This window comes from Pygoscelis adeliae, unplaced genomic scaffold (genome assembly GCF_000699105.1).
Source record: "Pygoscelis adeliae isolate BGI_AS28 unplaced genomic scaffold, ASM69910v1 Scaffold59, whole genome shotgun sequence".
Taxonomy (NCBI): Eukaryota; Metazoa; Chordata; class Aves; order Sphenisciformes; family Spheniscidae; genus Pygoscelis; species Pygoscelis adeliae.
In genome coordinates, this window is record NW_008825565.1 from 2,442,881 (window position 1) to 2,464,852 (window position 21,972).

The 21,972-nt window shown below is 37.2% G+C and overlaps 1 protein-coding gene across 1 annotated transcript in view; it reads right to left on the bottom strand.

The window, feature by feature from the left end:
- WDR19 (WD repeat domain 19) overlaps positions 1-21,972 on the bottom strand; it is a 48,872-nt gene that overhangs the window by 6,309 nt on the left and 20,591 nt on the right. The window contains exons 18-32 of the mRNA XM_009332468.1: positions 21,593-21,752; positions 20,874-20,984; positions 20,489-20,598; positions 19,345-19,402; positions 18,267-18,407; positions 18,073-18,155; positions 16,512-16,595; positions 15,266-15,412; positions 14,716-14,840; positions 13,224-13,336; positions 12,247-12,315; positions 9,605-9,682; positions 3,351-3,447; positions 1,120-1,244; positions 387-468 (exon numbers count right to left, since the gene is read on the bottom strand). Coding sequence (XP_009330743.1) covers positions 387-468; positions 1,120-1,244; positions 3,351-3,447; positions 9,605-9,682; positions 12,247-12,315; positions 13,224-13,336; positions 14,716-14,840; positions 15,266-15,412; positions 16,512-16,595; positions 18,073-18,155; positions 18,267-18,407; positions 19,345-19,402; positions 20,489-20,598; positions 20,874-20,984; positions 21,593-21,752 — 1,583 coding nt within the window. The remainder of the gene's footprint in view (positions 1-386; positions 469-1,119; positions 1,245-3,350; positions 3,448-9,604; positions 9,683-12,246; positions 12,316-13,223; positions 13,337-14,715; positions 14,841-15,265; positions 15,413-16,511; positions 16,596-18,072; positions 18,156-18,266; positions 18,408-19,344; positions 19,403-20,488; positions 20,599-20,873; positions 20,985-21,592; positions 21,753-21,972) is intronic.

Sequence of the window (21,972 nt, forward strand, 5' to 3'; positions counted from 1 at the left end):
CCAAATCTGGTCTGCACTGTCTAAAGTCTACATTTTAGTCTACGTTTTCCAGGTACCCAAGAAGTATTTTCAAAAGAAGACTGATTAAAATTTTGTGATAAAGTCACAGAACCAATCAGTTCATTACATACTGAGACTTTGTGTGTGGTTCAGGCAGCTCAGTACTGCAGTTAGGTGGGTGAGGACAGATTAAACGGCTGGTGAGGAACCCATCCTGGAGGCCGTGTATCAAAGAGCTGCGCTGCGGAGGACGGCAGAGCACACCGTGTATTTACACTTTGTCGTGTGCACCATAGGATCACAGGAAGAGAATGCACCTTCTAATGAAATGATTAATGAGTTGTCCTGTAGAGCACAGCATGCTCTTCTATGCTGTCAGCACTTACGTGATGGGAACTTGCTGATGTTGTTGGCTACACGTATAAGCATGCGTGCTCCCTTCATGTGATCACCACGTTTCACGTGAGTCTGGAACGCAACAAACATATCGAATTAACTGCAGCCTTTAGAGAGCAATTCCTGCAGCCTCCTCTTGGCGTTCATCCTTCTGGGAGCTGCATGCCCACCGCTCTTTCACGAAACTAGGCAGAGGTGTATTATGCGCTAGAGAAAGGACCAGAGACTTTATAGTGGCTCTTTCCCAGAACAGTCTTTCTGGCCTTCAGCCCACTGTTTGCCTGCTCTTGCCTCACTGGTGGTGGAGAGGAAGGCCAGAAGCTGGCCGTAGGCTGGATGGATATCCTGATGGGCCATGGGTTAACTACTAGAAATCATTTGAGTCCCCGCTTAATTTCATTCACAGAAAAGCAGCGATCTGCTTATGCATAATAATTAATAATTGTAGTAGCAGCATAACATATTGGTAAGTGTGAATGCAAAGGAAATACAGGAGGCCAGATGTAGGTTTTTAATTATTTGGCATTTAAAAAAGAATATGCTCATCAAAGAGGCAGAAACAACCAAAAGGTATGGATTGTCCTTGTTAGCATGCACTTGGCTTCTCTGATACAACTTATATGACAAAGTAAGTAATTTATGTATACAGAGCATCCATATGTACAGTTCAATAAATCAGAGACTGTGCAATTTATGCATAGATGCAGTTTCTCAATTCATTACCTTCACTAAAATATAGCTGTGTAGAATCATAAGGTTTGTAGCCATCTCAGAAGGAATTTTAATCTTCTGGGTCTTTAACTCTGAATACATACTGAAAAGAACATCATGTGCATTTCGGTAGTTTCCTTAAAAACAAACAACACTGAATAATAAATTTAATTTTTCATAACAATTTCTTTACTAATGACATATACAGAAGCTGAACAGGAAGTTATGTTGATTCTCAGAGCAAAACACTTGCATGACAATTTCTTTGGAAAGTCACAAGCAGTTGCTTGTCACAGTATCCTAAACAGTATCAGCCAGGGAGTTAAATAAGAAAAAAAATTACACTGGGAGAAGTCATCTAAACAGTAACAAAATACATATATGGATGACAATTTCATATAATGAAACTTTCGAAATGGAAGATGCTGTACCCAATACATTGCTCCCACAATAAAGAGGAGAAAAGGTATTTTTAGAGCATTTAGAGATGTCGCCTCTTTTTGTTCTTCAGTGTCAGACATTCGAAAGCTGTTGTTTAAATGTTAATTTAACATACTTTTACTTTATCATTTGCTTTGGCAACTCCTTGCCTCTGCAACCAAACCAACCCAAAACCTTTCAGAGAGATAATTAAAATGTGAATGTTAATTCACTAGCTTATACTGCTTCAAGGTTACTATCAAGGATTGTCCAGAAACCACAGGATTTCATTAAATTATCAATGTAGCTGAAAACAACCAGTGCTTAGTATGGTTAGTCTACTCTTAGCTAGTTGTTTGTTCTTGCTTTGTTGTGTGGGGTTTTTTTTTTTTTTGCATTATTAGAGTATAAGGAAGTCATACTCTTTCCAGTTGGAGGCATTTAAAGGAAATTTCAGATTCAGTTATTTCAGCAAAGTTTTTTCCTCTCTCTCTCTCTCTCTTTCTCTATCAGCCAATGTTTTTACTCTATAGAGCAATTTGTTACATGTTGTTACATGCTACAATTGAATCAACCCATGGAATTTGTGTGAGGCAGGTAAATATCACTCCAGAAGTAGCAGCTGGAAAACAACATTAAATTTTCATGCTGTGTTACTGACTCTCAGTATAATAGGATCAGTCTTAAAATCATGTGATTACATAAAAAAACAACTTAAAAGAAAATTGCACATAAAATGGCATACCCAAAGGAAAATACCAAACGGTTTGACTTTTAAGGAAAGAATAAACTATACTGGTGTAAACTTCAAGTCTCAAACTCACAGAAATCTCCTGAAGGAAGAGGGGGACACTCTAAAACTGTGCCTCTGCGGAGGAAACAGTTACTACAAGATTGGTTGATTTTAATAAGAAAAATATTGTGCTTATTATTACACTGTTGCAGAACACATCTATACTATTAGGGAATGTGAAATACAGCATGGGATACTGCATTTTAGATATAAGTTTTCAGATTCAGAGAAGCTAGTAAATATTTAAACCCTTCAGCCTTCACATTTCCTGCTTACATAATTAGCACAAGTGCCTTATTCACTGCTACGATGAATTGGGAGATCATGCTTGCCAAGGGTTTAAGAGATTTTCCACTCCTTAGGCCAATGCTGAGGAGGAGCAGTCCATAAATACTAATTTGAATGGGCTGTTCCCGAGGCTGCTCTTTTTCCTTTATAGATATTTTTCTTAACTTGAAATGAAAAGCAAGCAGTGTTATGGTAGGGCTGTTGCCATGGCTACAGAGGAGCACGAATAATGGAGGCAATAGCTATTTTGCTTCTAGCCCTGTCCCTTCTTATTACTTTTTTCTATTTCTGATTTCAGCTGCCTATTACAGGGGAAAACAAGGCTTCAGTAAGCAGATGTCTGATCCTTCAACAGAAATAATCTCCTGTGCACATCTCCCACTAAAAAACATCATGTGCAAAGACTAAAGGATCAGTATCGAAGTCGGAAACTGCATGTAGAAACTGCAATTCTAAGATCTGTGAGATACAGAAAAGTAAAGTTGCAGGCAATCTTAATCACTATGTTTACTTGAATGTACTAAGGAATGCAGGTATTTTCCACAATTTTCTTTTTTCCAATATTTAATATACAGGTACGAGTCCCAACTTTTTCACAAAGTCTACTTCAAATTCAAACTTAAATTTGAATATAATTAAAAGCACTGATACATGTCTTTTCTAAGTATATAAATAACGGTACCCCAAGTACTGCAAGGGTGTAGTGTCTGAGATGCTGTCATATCCGAGAAAACAGACTTACCTGAGCACTGCTCCTCCCTGGCAATTATTATAGCAGTTCGGGCAGCTTCTCTGTATTGCTTTAGTGCCATGTATAAGCGGAATAGGTACTTGGCATCCTTAATTAAATCACACAAAAGCAATTAATACTAACTGAATACGTACTGCTGTATTCCCTTTCTTTCCCTGCCCATCCCACCACCACATTCTTCAAAGAAAGCGGACAAGCTGGCTTGTTTCGCGAAGAGCTCTTCGTATCAACATGCTTTAGCTATGCTACGTTCCCCTGTAAGTTTTGGCCCTTAGGACAGTCAGATAAACACCCACGTTGAGGACCCTGGCTGAGTTGTGGCAGTTAGTTGCCAAGCCCTGTTAACATGGGCGCAGAAAGCCGCAGACTGTTAGGCACATATAGAGAGTTGTACAGGTGGAAACCCAACTTCAGACGTGTAGGCATTTATGGTGTCAGAAAAGAACTAAAGGACTCCTTTCAGAAATCGAAATCTTGCTAGAAATGCTTAAAGCGTGTTACAGATCTAGATGCAAACATTGCTTAGTGGGGATAAGGATGACAACACCTGGCCATTAAAGAGTGTACTGTTCTGGGACCTGATGGTAGACATCCAAGACAGCTAAAAGAATTGAAAATTAAGGGGACAACCAGCTACCAAAATGCGTAAGATTTATAATTTGCTATACTACATACTGTTGATATATTACAGAATTCAAGAATGGCAAAGGTAGCAAAGAGTTCACCCAAGAACTGGCAATCCAACAGCTTAATTCAACATCAAGAAAATTAGTGAAATATTTTTAAAACAAAACTTTAAAAAACAAGATGGTAGTATTGAAGAAAACAAACATGAGTTCTAGTTTTTTAAGTGTACTCGAATTTCTAGCAGACTAGTTAAAAAAAAATCAACAAGAGAAAAGAGAACTGGTCTTTCATAAGGATTTTGAGAAAATTCTCAAAAGAGGTCATTCCTAAAAATACAGCTAAAATACAAAATATGAAATAAAATGACCTTGCTTATGATGAAAAGGAACTATTAAGTGTGAAAAAACCTGGGCTAGGGCCACTCTTTTATATCTTTAGCAGTGATTTCTAAAATGGAATCAATAAAAAGTAAAGTCTGTAGACAACAATTTATCTTTGACCTAGTAAATCAAGATTAAATTAAGCTGAAATATTGTCTCTAATGGTATGGTTCCAACTTAAATATAGACGAATCAGGAAAATCACTGGTAGCTTTATAGACAGCTTAGTAAAAAAAACAAACCAACTAATTCTGCAATATTATTAATAAAAAACAAACACTGACCATGTGTATTTTATGTTAAAATGGTATAAAAGTTTCTTTAAAAAGAACTGTATTAATCAGTGTTGTGCTGTTGTCTGGAATACTGTGTGCGTTTTGTATGCAAGTCTCAAAAACATAGTAAAAAAAAGCAGAAATTAAAAGGAAGAGAAATATGAAAAATATAAAGACATGTCCTTATAAAGAAGATGACCGCAAAGATTAACTCCCTACTTGAGAGGCAAGAAAAAAACAGATGAAAAATCACAGAAATAAAAGCAAGAGAGAAAGACTGGCATACAGAAAGAAAAAAGGCGAGTCAAATTCTTAAGTTGCAATATAATGAAAAACATTAAGTGACCTAAAGTAATTACTTTTAAACTAATGATGGAGCAGAATTTTAAGTAACACATGATCAAAAGGTCAAACATCATATGAACCATAATTTAACAATAATGAAATCGTTATCTGGATAATAAAGTAACCACAACTACTTATATCAGTGGATATTATTAACTGCCTTAAAAAAGAAAATTGCTATTCCCTGAGTGGGGTAAAACAAAAATCATTATGAATGGTAGGTTATGATGTAATTCTTCCCAGCCTCTGACACCTCCTAATGACCACAGAGGGCCGTTCCACTGATGATAGCAGAAGGCTGCACTTCTTCCCCATCCAGGCTGCTTCTCCCTTTTCTCTAGCAGGAGAAGGATCCTGTCCCAGCACGGACCAGTGGTCTTACAAGGTATTTGCCATGTCCCTAATTGTATTTTACTTAAATAATATATTTAAATGACTTATATGGCTGCCATATGTAGAAAAAATATAAAAGTAGAAGGCATTTAAGAAAAATTAGTCTCACGTTTTACTTTCATATTCTTACCTTTAAAGTTAGCCATTTTAAAAGCAAAAAATGCAGGAAGGAATTTTCAATTGACAACACATTTCCTAAGGTCTTTTCTATCTGTCTAATCTTAGTATTAGACAGCCATGATTTTAATTTAGTTTTGCTCTTTAAAACACATATGCTTAGAAATTATGCACACAGAAAACAGCAGAACCTTGCTAGTTAACGCTCCCTGAAAAATTACAAAAGAACATACATGACAAATTAAGAATCTTTACATGTTAAAGTTAACAAAATACAATAGTTGACATAATAACACATTTAAGAAATAGTTTATAATTAGTCAGACAATAGTGTAGCAAAATTTTTGTAAGCATAATAATTTTGATAATATGGTACTTCATTAAAACCCCACATAATTGTTGGCTATGAAAGATTTAAAGTGATCAGGCTGCTGTGAGCGATGATCTGGTTTGAAGATCAATGCTTGAAAGGATTAGCAAGTTTCTGCTGCATGGCTACTTTAAGTTCACTCTTATTTTCAGCTTTACAAAAATACCACCACATAAAAGCTGCTATTCTCTAAAAACAACCCCATTTGCTTGATAATTTAAAAAACGCTGTCTCCACAGCATAATAAGGATAAACATGAATTGTTTTTAAGTAGGTTTTTAAAACAAGTATGTATGATTTGATAATGTAAAATTTTGTTACTCACTGAGAGAGACTATGGCAGATTCGATTAAAGCATTCAGAAGAACAAGAGAGAGCTTTTAAACAAGGAAAAGAAAGCTCTACATTGACATTCAAAACAATGTTAAATATGGCAATTACAGCATTCACAAAATTCCTAAGTGTTTTCAAAATCTTTAGAACCTCTTTACTACGGAGATCATACTATAGCTCACTTCCCTCACCCAGCCCTATGCACTTCTTTCAGATGGCTAGGCTGCCGCTCTTAGAAAACAGACTGGATGCTACAGTTTCTGTCCACCCAACTTTCAGCATAAACATGAAATTACTTTTGCTTACACTGATGCTGCACAGATTTGTCATCTAATGCCTCAAACAGCTTCATTCTTTTCTGGTCTCTTGCAGTTGTATTTTGTTTGTTTCACTATGTTTCACTTCTCTCATAATTTTATTAATGTTCACATTTCAAATTACAGGTAAATAATAAGATGTAAATAATAATAGCCATTGGGCTATGATTAATGGGATGAAATTTAACAAGTCGAAATGCTGGATTCTGCACCTAGGATGGAGGAATGCTGGGCACAAGTATAAATTGGGAGAGGAGTGGCTGGAGAGCAGCCCTGCAGAAAGGGATCTGGGGGTGCTGGTCGACAGCAGGCTCAATATGAGTCAGCTGTGTGCCCTGGGGTGCATCCAACACGGTATAACCAGCCACTCAAAAGAGGTGATTATCCTGCTGTATTCAGCGTTGGTGCAGCCTCACCTTGAGTACTGTGTGCAGTTCTGAGCCACACAATTTAAGAAGGATGTGAAGGTCCTTGAATGTGTCCAGAGGAGGGCAGCAAAGCTGGTGAAAGGGCTGGAAGGAATGTCCTCTGAGGAGCGGCTGAGGACTTTGGGCTTGTCTAGTTTGGAGAAAAGGAGGCTGAGGGGCGACCTCATTGCTCTCTACAGCTTCCTGAGGAGGGGAAGTGGAGAGGGAGGTGCTGATCTCTTCTCCCTGGTATCCAGTGACAGGACATGTGGGAATGGTTCAAAGCTGCACCAGGGAAGGTTTAGACTGGACATTAGGAAGCATTTCTTTACTGAGAGGGTGGTCAAACACTGAAACAGGCTTCCTAGAGAGGTGGTTGATGCCCCATGCCTGTCAGTGTTTGAGGCATTCGGACAATGCCCTTAACAACATGCTTTAACTTTTGGTCAGCCCTGAATTGGTCAGGCAGTTGGACTAGATGATCATTGTAGGTCCCTTCCAACTGAAATAGTCTATTCTATTCTATTCTATTCTATAAAGAGATAGAGGGTTTGGTGGTTTTTCTTTTTTTAATTTTATAAAAGCAAGATTGGCTTGGCCATCAACTGTCCAGTGTCTCTGAAAGTCTAAAATATCAAGCCCTTAATCTCTAGGCACCATACAAAGAGGAAAGAGACAGAATTTCTAATCTCACAACAGAATCATAAACCACTGCTGTAATATTAGCGATAAAATAAACTTACTGCACCGAGACCATGTCATCTCTATCATTACCAAACCTTACTCCCCTCAGTAAGGCAGAACTTATTCTTCCACACATATCATTTTGCACCTGACTGTATTTACTGTGAGTTTGTATGAGATCTTAAATTCCTTGACTAAGGAATTAATTGCAGACTGCAATGTCTGCATCTGAGGTCTAGCCTTCACAGTAGAAAAACATGGGTACAGCACCACTTGGCTCACATTCAAGCTCTGCTGTAACAGGCAGTAAAACCTCAAGTGGCTCAGCCACTCCGTTCCATAAACTCAAGCCCAAATATGATTGAATGTACCATAAGCTCTATGGACATCAAAGCCAAAAATGGATTGTGAAGCCTGTTTTTCTATAGCTCGAACTCAGAGAAACCAGATAGCCCATCAGCAGTCACTCTGCAAAAGAGCTGTTTATTATCTTAACCTCAGATGCTGCTGTTCTGATGTCTAACACGATATTTACAGTGGACATTTTTAACCTGTCCTGGGAAAAAAATCATACCAACAGAATATGGTCAAAATCTACTTCTTGTATTACATATATAGCACAGATCTAATCTATGTTCTGCTTAGTTTGTGAATGATCCTCTTCCTTTATTACCAAAGCTATGGCATTGGCAATTAATACACAAAAATCTGTCAGCAAGCATCTTCCAACTCCCAAATCCGTATATACAAAAGAGAAAAAGATGAAATAGTCTACCAGTCTGCCAAAAGCCTTTTATTGCACCCAATGAATGCTTTGCTTTTAACAAAGGAGCAGGAAACCTGGAAGAAAGGGCAATGGACCTCTCAATTGATCACATGACATTAAAAGAAGCCTCATAGCACAGAGCACCTCTTATCTCACAAAGCACCTCCTAAATAGTATAAAATAAAAATACGTAAGGGTCTAAGGATCCAAAGATTTTTTTTATGCCAATGATGAGTGACAATGTAAAAATCAGTGTCCACCGTGTTTTATTCTCCTATTGTTAATCAAAATTCCAAGTTAGGAAGGTCTGTCACCAAAAATCTTCAAATGTGCTTCCTGTTTTTTTATTGTCTATCATAAATTAAATATGTAATTGCATTCTCCAACACAGAACAGAAACTGTGTTTTAGTTTACGGAACTACAGCCTATGACTCTACGAATAATCAATTCAAACTTTAAACTAAATACTTCTACATAATAAGAAATCAAAAAAGAATTTTTTTAAAAACAAGGTTTAACTCTCATATGGGCATCCACATGAAGCAGTTACATTTTCAAGTGATTTCAGTGCCAAATTTTTCCCTTCATTTCACATTTTAAAACAGAGTTGTTTTGGGCTAAGTTCTTTTTGAGAACATGGTCATTAGTCACTTAAGAAATCAACAAGGAGCTGGGTAATTTTGAAAATCTGTCCACAACTTTTTATGTCTTAAGTTGATGTGTGAATACAGGAACTAATGTACCCTGACCTTCTTTGGGTTTCTGTCCTTCATCTCCTATTTACGACCTTACTTTCCTCCACTGCAACAGTTAGACCAACTCCCCACACTGCAAGAAGAGATCAGTGCTGCAGCTAGTCTTGAGACACACACGTGCTGACCGTCCATCTGGGAAAGGCAACAGCCAGCTGGCTAACTGGCATGAACAAACAGCTAAGTCTTGTCTCTTTCCGTCAGTATGAGTGTTAATTTGAATCTCCTCTGTCCAACTACCTGCTTTCATAAAGCTTGGAGAAAGATGATTATATCTAAGATAGTTACTTCCTTTCTTATCTTTCCAAAACTGAAGTTACTGGGTGAATGACTCACAGAGTGATCATGTAAGTCTTGCTCCTTAATGAAACCAAGCTAAAACACAATCTGTGTCTACCAAAAATTTTAGGACAAAATAAGCTCAAAAGATCTTGCAGCACAGAAACGTGACACAATAGCAGTGATAAAAACACAATACCTTGGGCATGCCATCACTCTCTCCCATAAGATAGTCTATCAGCTGATTTGTTAGGGCTTCATCTTTTGCCCGTCCCACCTATTAAATAAAGACAGAAGAAATTATAATATGAAGGAGAAAGGAAAAATACTTACTCATAAGGAGGCTTTCCATAAAAATACTGAAACTAGATAGATTTAAAACGATTTTTTAAAGTTCTGTGTGTTCAAACCAGATGACTACTTGGTTCATCAGCTTTGACACGCAGTAGTTCATATTTATTTTCTAATGTGTTATGTGAGGGGATTATAACTAAATAGGTCTCTACCAGCATGAACTGTTCCTCTGCTTCAGTGTTGGGAAGGCATCTGAATCTAGGGATTCAGCTGAAGCCTGCTGTCACAAAGCTATGTCAATCAACCCAGCACAATTTGTGTCTCAGAGGAATATTCAGTGCTGGTTACTAGAATAGAGCCAGCACTATCTGGCCGGTTGAAGAGACAGTCTCAAAAATACAGCTGAGATGTTGAGATTCCACGACGATACATATGGTACAACTGCAGCAATAGTCTTTGGGCTGTTTCATAGCCTTTGGTTTATTCATTTGGGCTGAAACATCTGGATCCAGAGGAAAGCATTAGACACCTCAAACTTCAGTCTTACAAGCCTTGCCAACAGCTCTGTGAGATGAAAGGCCTCAAGAGCAGTTGTGCTAGCTCTAGGCAGAGTCAGACCTACTGTTTAAGAGTCTGAAAAAACTTGTGATACCTAACAAGATTTTCAAAGCTGTGGGTTCTTCAAGGGAACAGAGGCAGTCTGAGCATGGTTTGGATGATGGAAAGTGAAAGTCGCAGTGGATGCTTAGATGGAAGCTGGCAATGGGCCTGCTTAGGCAGGTTTCCAGCATATATTGTCTAGAAGGGAATCTCAAGAAACAGAGATGGTTCACACGTACTGAGGTGCAGCATGAGCTGGAGACTTGATGACTACATAATTTTGGAGATCATGAGCAAATTAACTAAGCAAAGATTGCTTCATCCCAAATGTCTTCCTTTTTTAGGGATGGAAAAGAGATTTTTAGAGATAATAAAGATGAAAACCAAAAGGTGTTAATAAGACTGATGCTGCAACTGGTCTTCTGTCTGATAGTGGAAGCCGAGAGCAGTGAGCAGTGGATATTGTCTACCTTGATTTCAGAAAGGCTTCTGACACTGTCTCCCACAATATCCTCACAGAGAAGCTCATGAAGTACGGGCTGGATGCACAGACAGTGAGGTGCACTGAAAACTGGCTGAATGGCCAGGCCCAGAGGGTTGTGATCAATAATACAAAGTCTAGTTGAAGGCCAGTAACTAGCAGTGTACCCCAGGGGTCAATACTGGGTCCAATCTGATCTGGATGATGGGGCAGAGTGCACCCTTAGCAAGCTTGCTGATGATACAAAACTGGGAAGAATGGCTGATACATGGGAGGGCTGTGCTGCCATCCGAGTGTCCTTGACAGGCTGGAGAAATGGGCTGACAGGAACCTCATGAAGTTCATCAAAGGGAAGTGCACAATCCTGCACCCGGGGAGGAACAACCCCATGCGCCAGTATATGCTGTGGGCCACCCAGCTGGAAAGCAGCTTTGCAGAAAAGGACCTGGGGGTCGCCAAGTTGAACATGAGTTACCAATCTGCCCTTGCAGCAAAGGAGGATAATGGTATCCTGGGGTGCATTAGGAGGAGTGTTGCCAGCAAGTCGAGGCAGGTGATCCTTCCCCTCTACTCCAGGTGAGGCCACACCTGGAGTACTGTGTCCAGTTCTGGGCTTGTCAGTACAAGAGAGAAGGCCATGCTGGAGAGAGTCCAGCAAAAGGCCACTAAGATGATGAAGGGCCTGGAGCCTTTCATGAGGGAAGGCTGAGAGAGCTGGGACTGTTTAGACTGGAGAAGAGAAGGCTTGGGGGGGATCTTGTCAATTATATAAATACTTGAAGGGAGGGTGCAAAAAGGAAGGAGCCAGGCTCTCTTTAGTGGTGCCCAGTGACAGGACCAGAGGCAATGGGCATCAGCTGGAACACAGGAGGTTCCATCTGAACATCATGAAACACTTTTTCACTGTAAGGGTGACCAAACACCGGCACAGGTTGCCCAGGGAGGTTGTGAAGTCTCCCTCCTTGGAGATATTAAAAAGCCATCTGGACATGGCCCTGGACAACCAGCTCTAGGTGGCCCTCCTTGAGCAGGGGGGTTGGACCAGATGACCTTCAGAAGTTCCTTCCAATCTCAACCATTCTGTGATTCTGTCACACAGAGCGAGAATGGAGGCATACTGACCTCTCTAACCATAGTGTGCAGACTGCAACAATCAGCAAAACTGAAAAATCATATATGGATATTGCTAAAAAGGAAAATTCCAAACTCGGGTGTCTCTGACACACAACCACAAAAATCTGAATGAATTCATAAACCCTCCTTTGAAGACTGAAAACACGTTTTCCTCTGGTGTCAGTATTATCTTATTCTACGTTTTTAATGTTTAGATATCACCTTTACTGATAGAGTTTTCCTTCTATTTGTAATCTGTCCAAACACACTCGCTGACGCTAGGAAAAGGTCACAATACTGAAGGTAAACTTCTTGAAAAGATGAGAATTTTTTGTTTTATCAAAGTTGCTTACTGTTTCGATTGCCATTTCTATAGCCAAGTTATCTTCTGTGCTTGGACTTTTCATAAAGTGCTTTAATGCCTAGAATGATAAAGAAGAAAAGTTAAAACTGAGACACATGAAATTAACATTTTCCTAATTTTTCTCAAGTTATTTCTCTCTGCATTTTGACAGACAAGTGGCACACTGAATTCTTATCTTGACTGTATTTTACAGCCATAAGGATAACCACGTACACTACAGAGGTAGCAGCTGCTCTTACAGATACTCCTGCAAGAAGGAAAAGTTGAGTCTTTGCCAAATTCTGGTGTATACCTTTATCTAACTGTGAAAGATGTTCACAGCAATATGGTGAGAAGAAAGTAACGATTAATGTGCCATAGGACCCTCCCTATGCTCCAGTTGAAGGAGTGGTCACCTACAATGGCTGTAATTTGCAAAAAATCAGTAATATATTTTTTTTATGTGTTCAGTATGCAAAAGTCATACATTTAATAAGTGTAAGTTCACTGATTTGTAACTGATCAAAAGGAAGTGTGTCAATCGACATACTGCAATTAACATACTTCCTTTTTTAAAAAAAAGCTTTAAGTTAGGGCATGCCACAGTATTAAATGAATTAATTAGTCAGCAACCAAGTCTTCACTGGTCAAGCTAATAAAATATAAATAAATTCTACTTCTATGTTCATGACATTTAGAGATTCATTGAGAATAGTATATCATTGATCCACCTGGAGCCTCTATTGCTACGAAAAAGTTATGTGCATGGCAGTGTATACAGAATACAATGTAGATAACTGTAAATATAAATAGAAAAAATAAATAGAAAATAGTTTACTTACGTTTTTTACACTTTTTAAAAATATCAGTATGTCATCAGTTAAGGCAGCTAAAGCCTACTATGAACTTCCCTGATTTTGAAGTACTGTATTTTGAACAGCTTCTATGAACGTTTAACTATCACTGTTTTATCCTTTAAGTACTGACCCGTCCATATTGACCACACAGCAAGAAAAATTTTCCCGCCTGAAAATGTTTCTTTTCTCCTTCAAAATAGAGTGCGATGCTCTGATAATCTTCATTGGTAGTACTTTCAGAACCTGCAACAGATAGATAGCAATGATAGCAGAGTATTCTTATTAAGTAAGATAAAGGCCCTACTGAAGGAACAAATTCCTATTCTACGTTTTTGTTTTTTTCTACTGACATTCAAAGAAAACCAAAGCCAGCTAGACTCAAATTATGTCTTACATGTTTTTTTCCTATTTAATCAGACTAAATGTCAAACGTTAGGAGCTAATAATGCAGTGAAATAATTGTTTCCATAGGTTTTACACCATAATGGGATTTCTGTTTTTTTAACAGACAATCAAATGGCATAACTATGACGTACTAATGAATTTTTCCATTATGTCTTGGCAACAATAAAACAGAGCAAGCGATTATAGATTATCACCTAAATTATTTTCACAGTTTAAGAATATACGAGTATATCTGTATCGCACAGAGCAAGACTATCAGGACCAATGTAACCATATGATAGCAGGGAATACTACTTAGTCTTCTAACCAAGACTCCATTTTACTGTACACATCTAAAAGAAAGACAGCCACTACTCCAAAGTTAGTTTTAAACCCTTTTTCCACCCATTTAGATTACAATTTGAGACATCGTATTTTGGATAGGAGAGAAGGAAGAAAGCAAAAGGAACAGTAGAACAATAACGGCCACCTTGACAAGCAGCTGCAACAGTACACCACCAAGCTAGCTGTTGCCAAGTTTTTATAACCTTCATAACAAGAATACATTTTTTAAAGGAAGAGATTAATTGAAAATATGAGATAATTTGGTAGATATGTATGTGGAACTGTTTCTGCAAAGAATGGTGCCTGATACAGGTGAAAAAAATAAAATTTATTGCAAACTGACAAGCTGGCCTGAGGTAAAAGTCAGCTTCTCAGTAAGGTCCCCTTTTTGACTCTCACTGAGAGAAGAGGAGGCCACGAAGGGCCTTAAAGGGAAAAGAAGAAAAGACAAGTGACATACACACGTAAGAAAAGAGCTGGAACCATGAGAAAAGGAGAAGAGGGGATAAAAGTCAAGAACTGTACCAGTAAAATTCTCAGTTTTGGAAAAGCAGTACTACATATATCAAGGTCAAAGAAAGGGATTCCTCAACGGACACAAGAAAATAGTCTAGACAAATGCTTGATCTCTATGGATAAAGAGAAAAAGCTCTAGCACAGGCAAGATTTGAAAACATAAACTGAAGACCAAGGGAGAGAACTAAGCTGAAAGCAAAGCCTAGCTTGTAGGCCTGAATTAGACACGGATTGCCAAATCTCTCCATGGTGACTGGAAATGGAAAAGGCTGGGAAACAAAACTCCACACCCTTGTCTTATGATTTCAAATTGGTCTAAACCAATTAAAAGAACAGCAAAACACATTGCAAGCAAACTATTAACCTGGAATACTCACTGATGATATCAGCATAAATCTCCATCTTGTTGTGTTGTTGAGCTAATGTGAAAGCTTCATTATTGCACTTGGACATGACCAGGAACTGGATGGCAGAACCATAGTCACCAAGCTGCAGAAAGAATCTAATCAGAATGAACAAATTAATACCTTAGTACTAATTAGCATAATGAATACAACAAACATTTTAGGAATATATTATATTTTGTGGTATACAAATATGATACATTTCTAATTTATTTTATATCTCTATCATTTTAAGGTTACTAAAATAAACTTAGTACAAGTAATACAGCATGGCAACTTTTATTATTGTCTAAACTTATTACTTCAGGTTAATATAATTTTAGTCAGAAAGTTAAAAAAAGGAAAAAAAATCAGGACCTGCTTAGCTGTCCAAATTTTAGAGAACTCAATCAATAAACTGAAATATATAGTCACTGGCCAAGTACCCATAATCACAGTCTGAGACGTTAGCAAGCCTTACCAACTTCCAATAGGTATGGCCTCTTTCACCCCTTTTTTTTAACCTGTATAATATGATTGTTACCTGGCCACCATCTTTGCTCCATCAAGAGACTGTGTTTCTCTCACAATATTAACAGCCTTTTCAGGATTATTAAGGTGATCCAAATACAGTCGAATTACACTGTCCCATTGCTTTGCTTGCTCATAAGCTATCACAGCTTCCTTGTACCTGCAAAATAATGGTTCCACATCAGTTTTTCTAACTTTGAAATAACTCTTTACAATATGGTGTGAAAGAAACATACAGTATTTTATTTCTGAGAGGTTACTCTGTGACACCTTCCTTTCAGTTTGCATATAATAGCCTTGTTCTGCAATCACTATGTTTTTTTGTCTCTGTTTCATTTTCTCATGGGAAAACAAAAGGCAGAGACAGCAGAAAAATGTCTACCACAATACTGTTTTCGACCTACTCTGCCAGCATCCCTTTTGGTGTATCTTAAAAGTGGTTCACCTGTTCCATCAGTTCTGTATGAAATCACTTGGGAGTGAGAGAACAATAAAAAAACAAACATGATAACTAGTTGTACAATTTTAAAAATGAGACTTCTTTTCTGTTCTGTAAACAAGATCAAGAAATTTCTCATTCTCACACTATGCAATTGACACAAATAGTATTTTCTAGTCTCATCAATGCAAACATTTAGCTTTGGTGCTGTTTCATATTATAAAGTATCGTTATTCTGAAGCACGTTTACTTACAGGTAAGGACTAGTAGAAACTACATTCTGTGATTAAATATAACCTATCTTGGGCTTTCATTTCAGCCAATAATTTCACATTATTCAACGTTTTGCAAGTGCAGCCATTAAAATGTAACAGTAACTTGGTTCTAGAATGAAAAATTTTCTTTCATGATTATTCCCCCCTCTGAATGACCTTTAAAAATCACAGCTAAGGAGTTGTTAGAAACAAACTGAACTTAAATACTCTAAGTGGAATATTGCACTGGGTGCAGTACTTTAAAACATTTAATGATTTTTGTTAAAAAGATATTAATGCTTAGACAGGAAAACGATGAATTAGAAACACATCTTTGATACTAGTGGAAGGTCCTTAGATTATGTTTAAAATCTTTACACAACACCTTAAGTTTACATATTTCAGAATCCTTTTTCCCAAGGCTATTTTACGCAAAATTTAAAGTCTGCCTTTTAATTTATTTTACAATAATTACTCTCTACAAAAAGAGTAATGTATAACAACAACAACAACAACAACAACAACAACAACATGTTTTATAAAAAAAGGTAAGCATTCAAATGCACCTGCCATCTGCTTCTTTGGCCTTTGCATATTGTAGGTGAATCTTTGGAGATGAAACATGAGAAAGAAGTTCACCAACCTTTGCCCTAGAAAGACAAGATAATAGTTATTTAATAAATATATCTGGCTTCAAATTTTCTCCAGCAAAACAGGCATATTTATATCAACACTGAAAAGGAGGCTAAAAAAGAATTGAACATAATGTATAAGCTTTGAAGGCACTTTAATATTTTCAAAAAGCTGCACTTTATAGATGTAAGAACTGGAAATTACAGACTGTTTCATGAACATACAGGCTTAAAGGAGGACAGTATCTTCTCTTTTTTAAGTTTGAGATGTACAAGCATAAGAAGTGCCAGACCAACAATTTTTACCTCTGGTATTCTCTAATTCATCTACAGAAGAGGCACAGTATTAAAACTGTAACCTGAAAGAACGTGCAAAGGAGTACATAAGACCACCAGTACAGGTGCAGTTGTGATTACTCCCACGATAGTGTGCTTAAGGCCGTAGGCTGTACAGAGGACCCTAGGCAACTAGAACCAGATTCTCTGAGCGACAACATCCGTAACAGCAGAGTGTGGAGGAACACAGAACTACGTCAGTCCTTCCATAAATCTAGCTTCAGGAGTTGCACACAGTGATATGATCTATAAGAGCCAGCAAACTAAGCAGTGGGCCTTTCAAGACAAAGGATATGAGAGACTGAAGAAAGGCTGACCTTAAATCTCACCTCTCTGCCTAAAAGACAGAGCACTCCCCAAACTGAACCTCCTTCTGCTAGAGTAAACAAAGCTTGTACCTTGCACTTTCCAAATCAAGGCTATCATTATATGCAAGCTACCCTACTTAACAAAGTGTTCTCTTGGTCCGTTCTGATGCCAATGACAATTCTATGATGGAACAAAATTTTCCTTAGTACATGAACATAATATTCCAACCCAATTTTTAGAGCACTCATATGAAAGAGGAGGGCTCTTTCTGATCTCTGCTCCAATCAGTTCTTAACATTAGAAGTCCATAAAATGTAATCAGGCAAGAATTAAGCCCTTAAATCTCTCAGTAAATTGTACTTTTCCACTGGAAATTTGACAATAATCAAATTCATTTAAAAAAAATTAAAAAGGTATTGAACATAATGCCAACGATTTTGACTACTCATGATACAGACTCCACTTGAACCAGCAACTTAGAATACTTTCCAACTGTCTGAATATTCAGTCTCAGCTATGTATTTTATAGCTGAAGGAATTTAATGAACTAAACAGTAACTACAGGAATAAAATTACTAAATTCAGTGTGCGCGTGCACACACAAACAAAGGACTCAAAACTGCAGGTAACTAAACATAACACAAAAAAAAGAAAAAAGGAAGACTATCTCCCATTTACAGTAAGACTATATTTAAAAGAACATAAGCTTCTGAGAGAACACTGTTCTTGTTTAAGGTTGAGGGAGGGAACAGTAAAATCAATGAAACATAATTAATGAGACATTTGTGCTCTTCAGAGAATCATTCCTTTCCAAAGAGCACCACAGCAAGTCCCTGAAACCTGTACTTACCAGTTTTTACACCGGATGTACACTGATGCTGCCTTGTCATAATATTGTCCCTTTTCATACAGCTGAGCAGCTTCTGAAAATTGCTACAATATTGGAAATAATTAAAATATAATTTCTAAATTAAGATTACAAAGAAATAAATAGTTTAATGAATTCACATATTCAGCCTTAGCTTTATTAACTTTTTTGAATACCTTCATACTCTCCAGAATAGCTCCACAGTCTCTTTTTAGTAACCTACTGGGATGTTTAATGGCCTGATTTACCCCTCGACGGATATCTCCCATTCGAATGGACATTTGAGCCACTCCAGCAAGGCAAGCTTCATCATGTTCCTGGTACTGGCAATCAAATAAAAAGCAGTAACTATACATTATACATCAGAAATATCAGGTCACAAAAGCCACAGTAACCAAGCACTGAAACAAATTAACAAAACATTACATGGTTAAATCAATTAGTTAAATCAATTTTTGTCTCAAAACCCTTGCCTAGCTGCAGCTGTCACTTATTTAGAAGAACTCAGCTTAGCTTTCTTCTTAAGCTTTGACTTTAATTTTTACATTTTACTTACAAGATCTGTCCAGACCAAGCATACATGAGAAGAATCAGTTTTACAGACAGCTCAGTACTAATCTCCTCTTTCCTCCAAAACCAACAGTAGAGAAAAAGAGAAACTACAAGCAGGATATTTCCTTTTTTTCTTTTTTTTAAAGGTGGTAAGGCCACTGATGTTTCATAAAGCCAAATGGCTTGAATTCAGGAAAGATTGCTATTTCCCCTACTATGTTCCCTTATTATAATTTAAGCTGCTTCATAATAGACATTTTGCAAATATTAGGGGAAATAATGCCAGAACAAGGGAGGTTCTACTGAATATGATGTTTATTTTCTAACGCAATCCTTGCTTGTCTTCATATAGGTAACAATTCAGTAAAGAAGAATAGAATGAATAATTAGGACTTTTGTTCTACAAATGAAAATTCTAGCAATATTTTCTCTGACATTCGCACATCTATTATGAAACTGCTCAAATTATAAAAACCTAAGTCTAGTTATGCCATGTTAATACGACAGTGCTGCTTTATACCTAGAGAAAGCATCATTCTGTACATTGAAAATAAGAGAAATGCAAAGACTACTATCCCAAAAGCAACAGTCATATAGATTTAGAACTGAATAAAAAATATCTGAATTCAAATGAGTCTGAAACATGACAACTTAATGTGTAGTATGATAGTACAAATGCTATCATTACTAAAAAGGAATTACCTTACTGTTTCCAGTGATTCCCTTCTCATAATGTGCCAGAGCGTTAACATAATCACCCCTAAAAGAAAATTGGAAGTTATATGGAAGAATATTTTTAATAGGAAGAGATGGTTACCTTCCTACCACACAGATTATGCATGTATCTGGTCTTGCTTTAGACATCAACGACTCCATACAAGGATGTGAAGTATGCGAAAGATAGACAGGTACACAGTATGTCATAGCACTTCCCATGCACTTTATCAAGCTATTAGTCAAAAAGGCAGTTGATCTCTCAATTCCTTTACACTGAGACCAATAAACCTCCCTTGAAAGACAGGCAAAAAATCTATCTGCAATAATGTCATCTCTACTTCCACATTTTTCTGGAAAATAAGTTAAACTAACCTTCTAAAATTATTTAGAATTTTCACAACATAAAAATGAAGGCAATTTTTTTTCCTTAAGTACATTCAGAACTCAAGTTACAGATGGTTGCATTTCTTCAACTGCCTCCGTTCCTTCCTTTCTGTGACCAACAAGTGTCCTCTCTCAGTGCCAGGGGCACTGTCGGGGGAAGGAGTTGTCTAAAAACTCTATTAATAGATAAGAGCTTTTCCTCTTGGTTTAGACATTGAACAGACCAGGTTTCATCTGGGAAGAATTAGCTATGAAATAGATTTTAAAATCACGGCAAATGGTTAATACCTTCTCTCTTTCAGGGACTGGCAGCCTTGAAATTTGACACTCCTCTACCTAAAATATATTAAGAAAATGAAGGCTACTAGGTATTTAAGGAAAGCCAGGCAAAGGGCAAGGCTTTCGTCCAGTTAAGAAGAAGTGTTAAATAGTGTGAACTTTCTCTATTTTCCAAGCACTTGCCTGCAACAAAGTATTTATTTAGTAGATTATATTATTAGTGGACCTACCAGTTGCAAAGAACCCAGATATACTGAAATTAATCAAAAGTAACTATTATTTGCTAAGGTATATCTCTATCTCTCAATTCCTTACAGAACTACTCTTCCTTGTACTGTAGCTGCAAGACTTCACAGAATCCTCTCTCAGCAACGCAGTCAGCTGAAGTATCTCAATTCTATATTCTTCTAGTCAGCATGAGTATTGGTTTAATTTTCTTATACTGCAACTTTACAGGAGAACTTACGTGAATTCAAGCTGCATTGCATATTCCTTTGATATGAAAGGGATTTGGTCTGGGGCCAAACGCTTAGCCAGCTGAAGTGCACTGTCCCAGTGTTGCAAGTCTTTTCGCATCTATTAACAAAGAACAGTAACATTTTCTGATGCAAGTATCAAATTCTGAATTCTAATATGAACTTTATATTATTCTAAATACAAATATAGAGCTAGTATTCTAGAAAGATTCAGACAATTTGAGAGAGAGACATTCATCCTAAAAGAATGTCTGACAGTCACACAATGGTAAGAACAAAACCATAAAAGGGCAGAATTACCAGAAGATAAAATATTCCAACATTAAGGTGGAGATGAAAACAGCAGAAAAAAATTTACACATCTTAAATGAATACCTCAAGTGCAGCAATAGGACAGGAGGATGCCAGATATAAATCTTGAGCCAGATTAAAATCACTAGTAAACATGGCAAGATGTCCTGCTAAAAGGTTGTGGTCTTCTATTCCCTGTAAAAAGATATAATAGGTGCAAAAGTAGTCCAAAAGAAAAAAAATATTGTTATAAGTAACAGAATCCAGTAAGCACAGTAAAACAAAATATCCTTACATTTTACAACCATGTGTATCGGATTCTACAAACTAGAAAAAGCCCTCACTTTCTTATTGTAGCTCAAAGCCACTACAGCTAACGCTGTCTAAAATCAGCAATTTGCAGAAGTATATTTTTAGTACTATTTCATGCACACTTTTAGATGTATAATTGCAATCTGTTTTGGTTTTTTTAAATAATAATAGTGGCCTTAAATGTTTTTTCAAAAATAACAAAGGAAAAAAGCCTCCAAATGCCTGAGACATGAATATATTCTGCTGCTCTCAAGCAAATGCAGAAAGGAATGTGGTGCATTCCAGTAGAGACGGCAACCACTTCAAGAGAAAACCAAGCAAGAGTTATGTGGTTTGGACACTTTCTCCTCTGTAACTATTAACTCTCTTGAAAATAATTCACCTTCTATTTAAAAAAAAAAACCAAGTCCCCACAAAATTAAGAATTCAGCAATCCTTAAAGAAGAATTAAATCACCATATTTCCTATTTAAAAGGGACTTTACATTTTACCTTTATTTGCTCTAGTGACATCACCATCCCAGCATTACCAAATGTCCGATAAACACGTATTGCAAAATCCACCTCCATATGATGTAAGCAAGCTTTGGCCAGCTCATTCCAACCAGACTGGTCATTCAGAAGTCTGCACACCTCCCATGCTTCAGAAAACCTATAGAAGGTAAAACGCATTTAAAACTCGTATTACTCGTACCTAAAATTCCCTCTCAACACTTTTTTTCCCCCGAGTATTACGGTAGGGAAAACATAAAAAGCATTTACTTCTAAGCCATGGAGAGAGAGAGGTGTCAGGAAGAAAGGAGAAATACAAATGCATGACTTAGAGTTCTGTTTCTCCTGTTTCTACCACACTTTTTCAGGAAACCATTTGC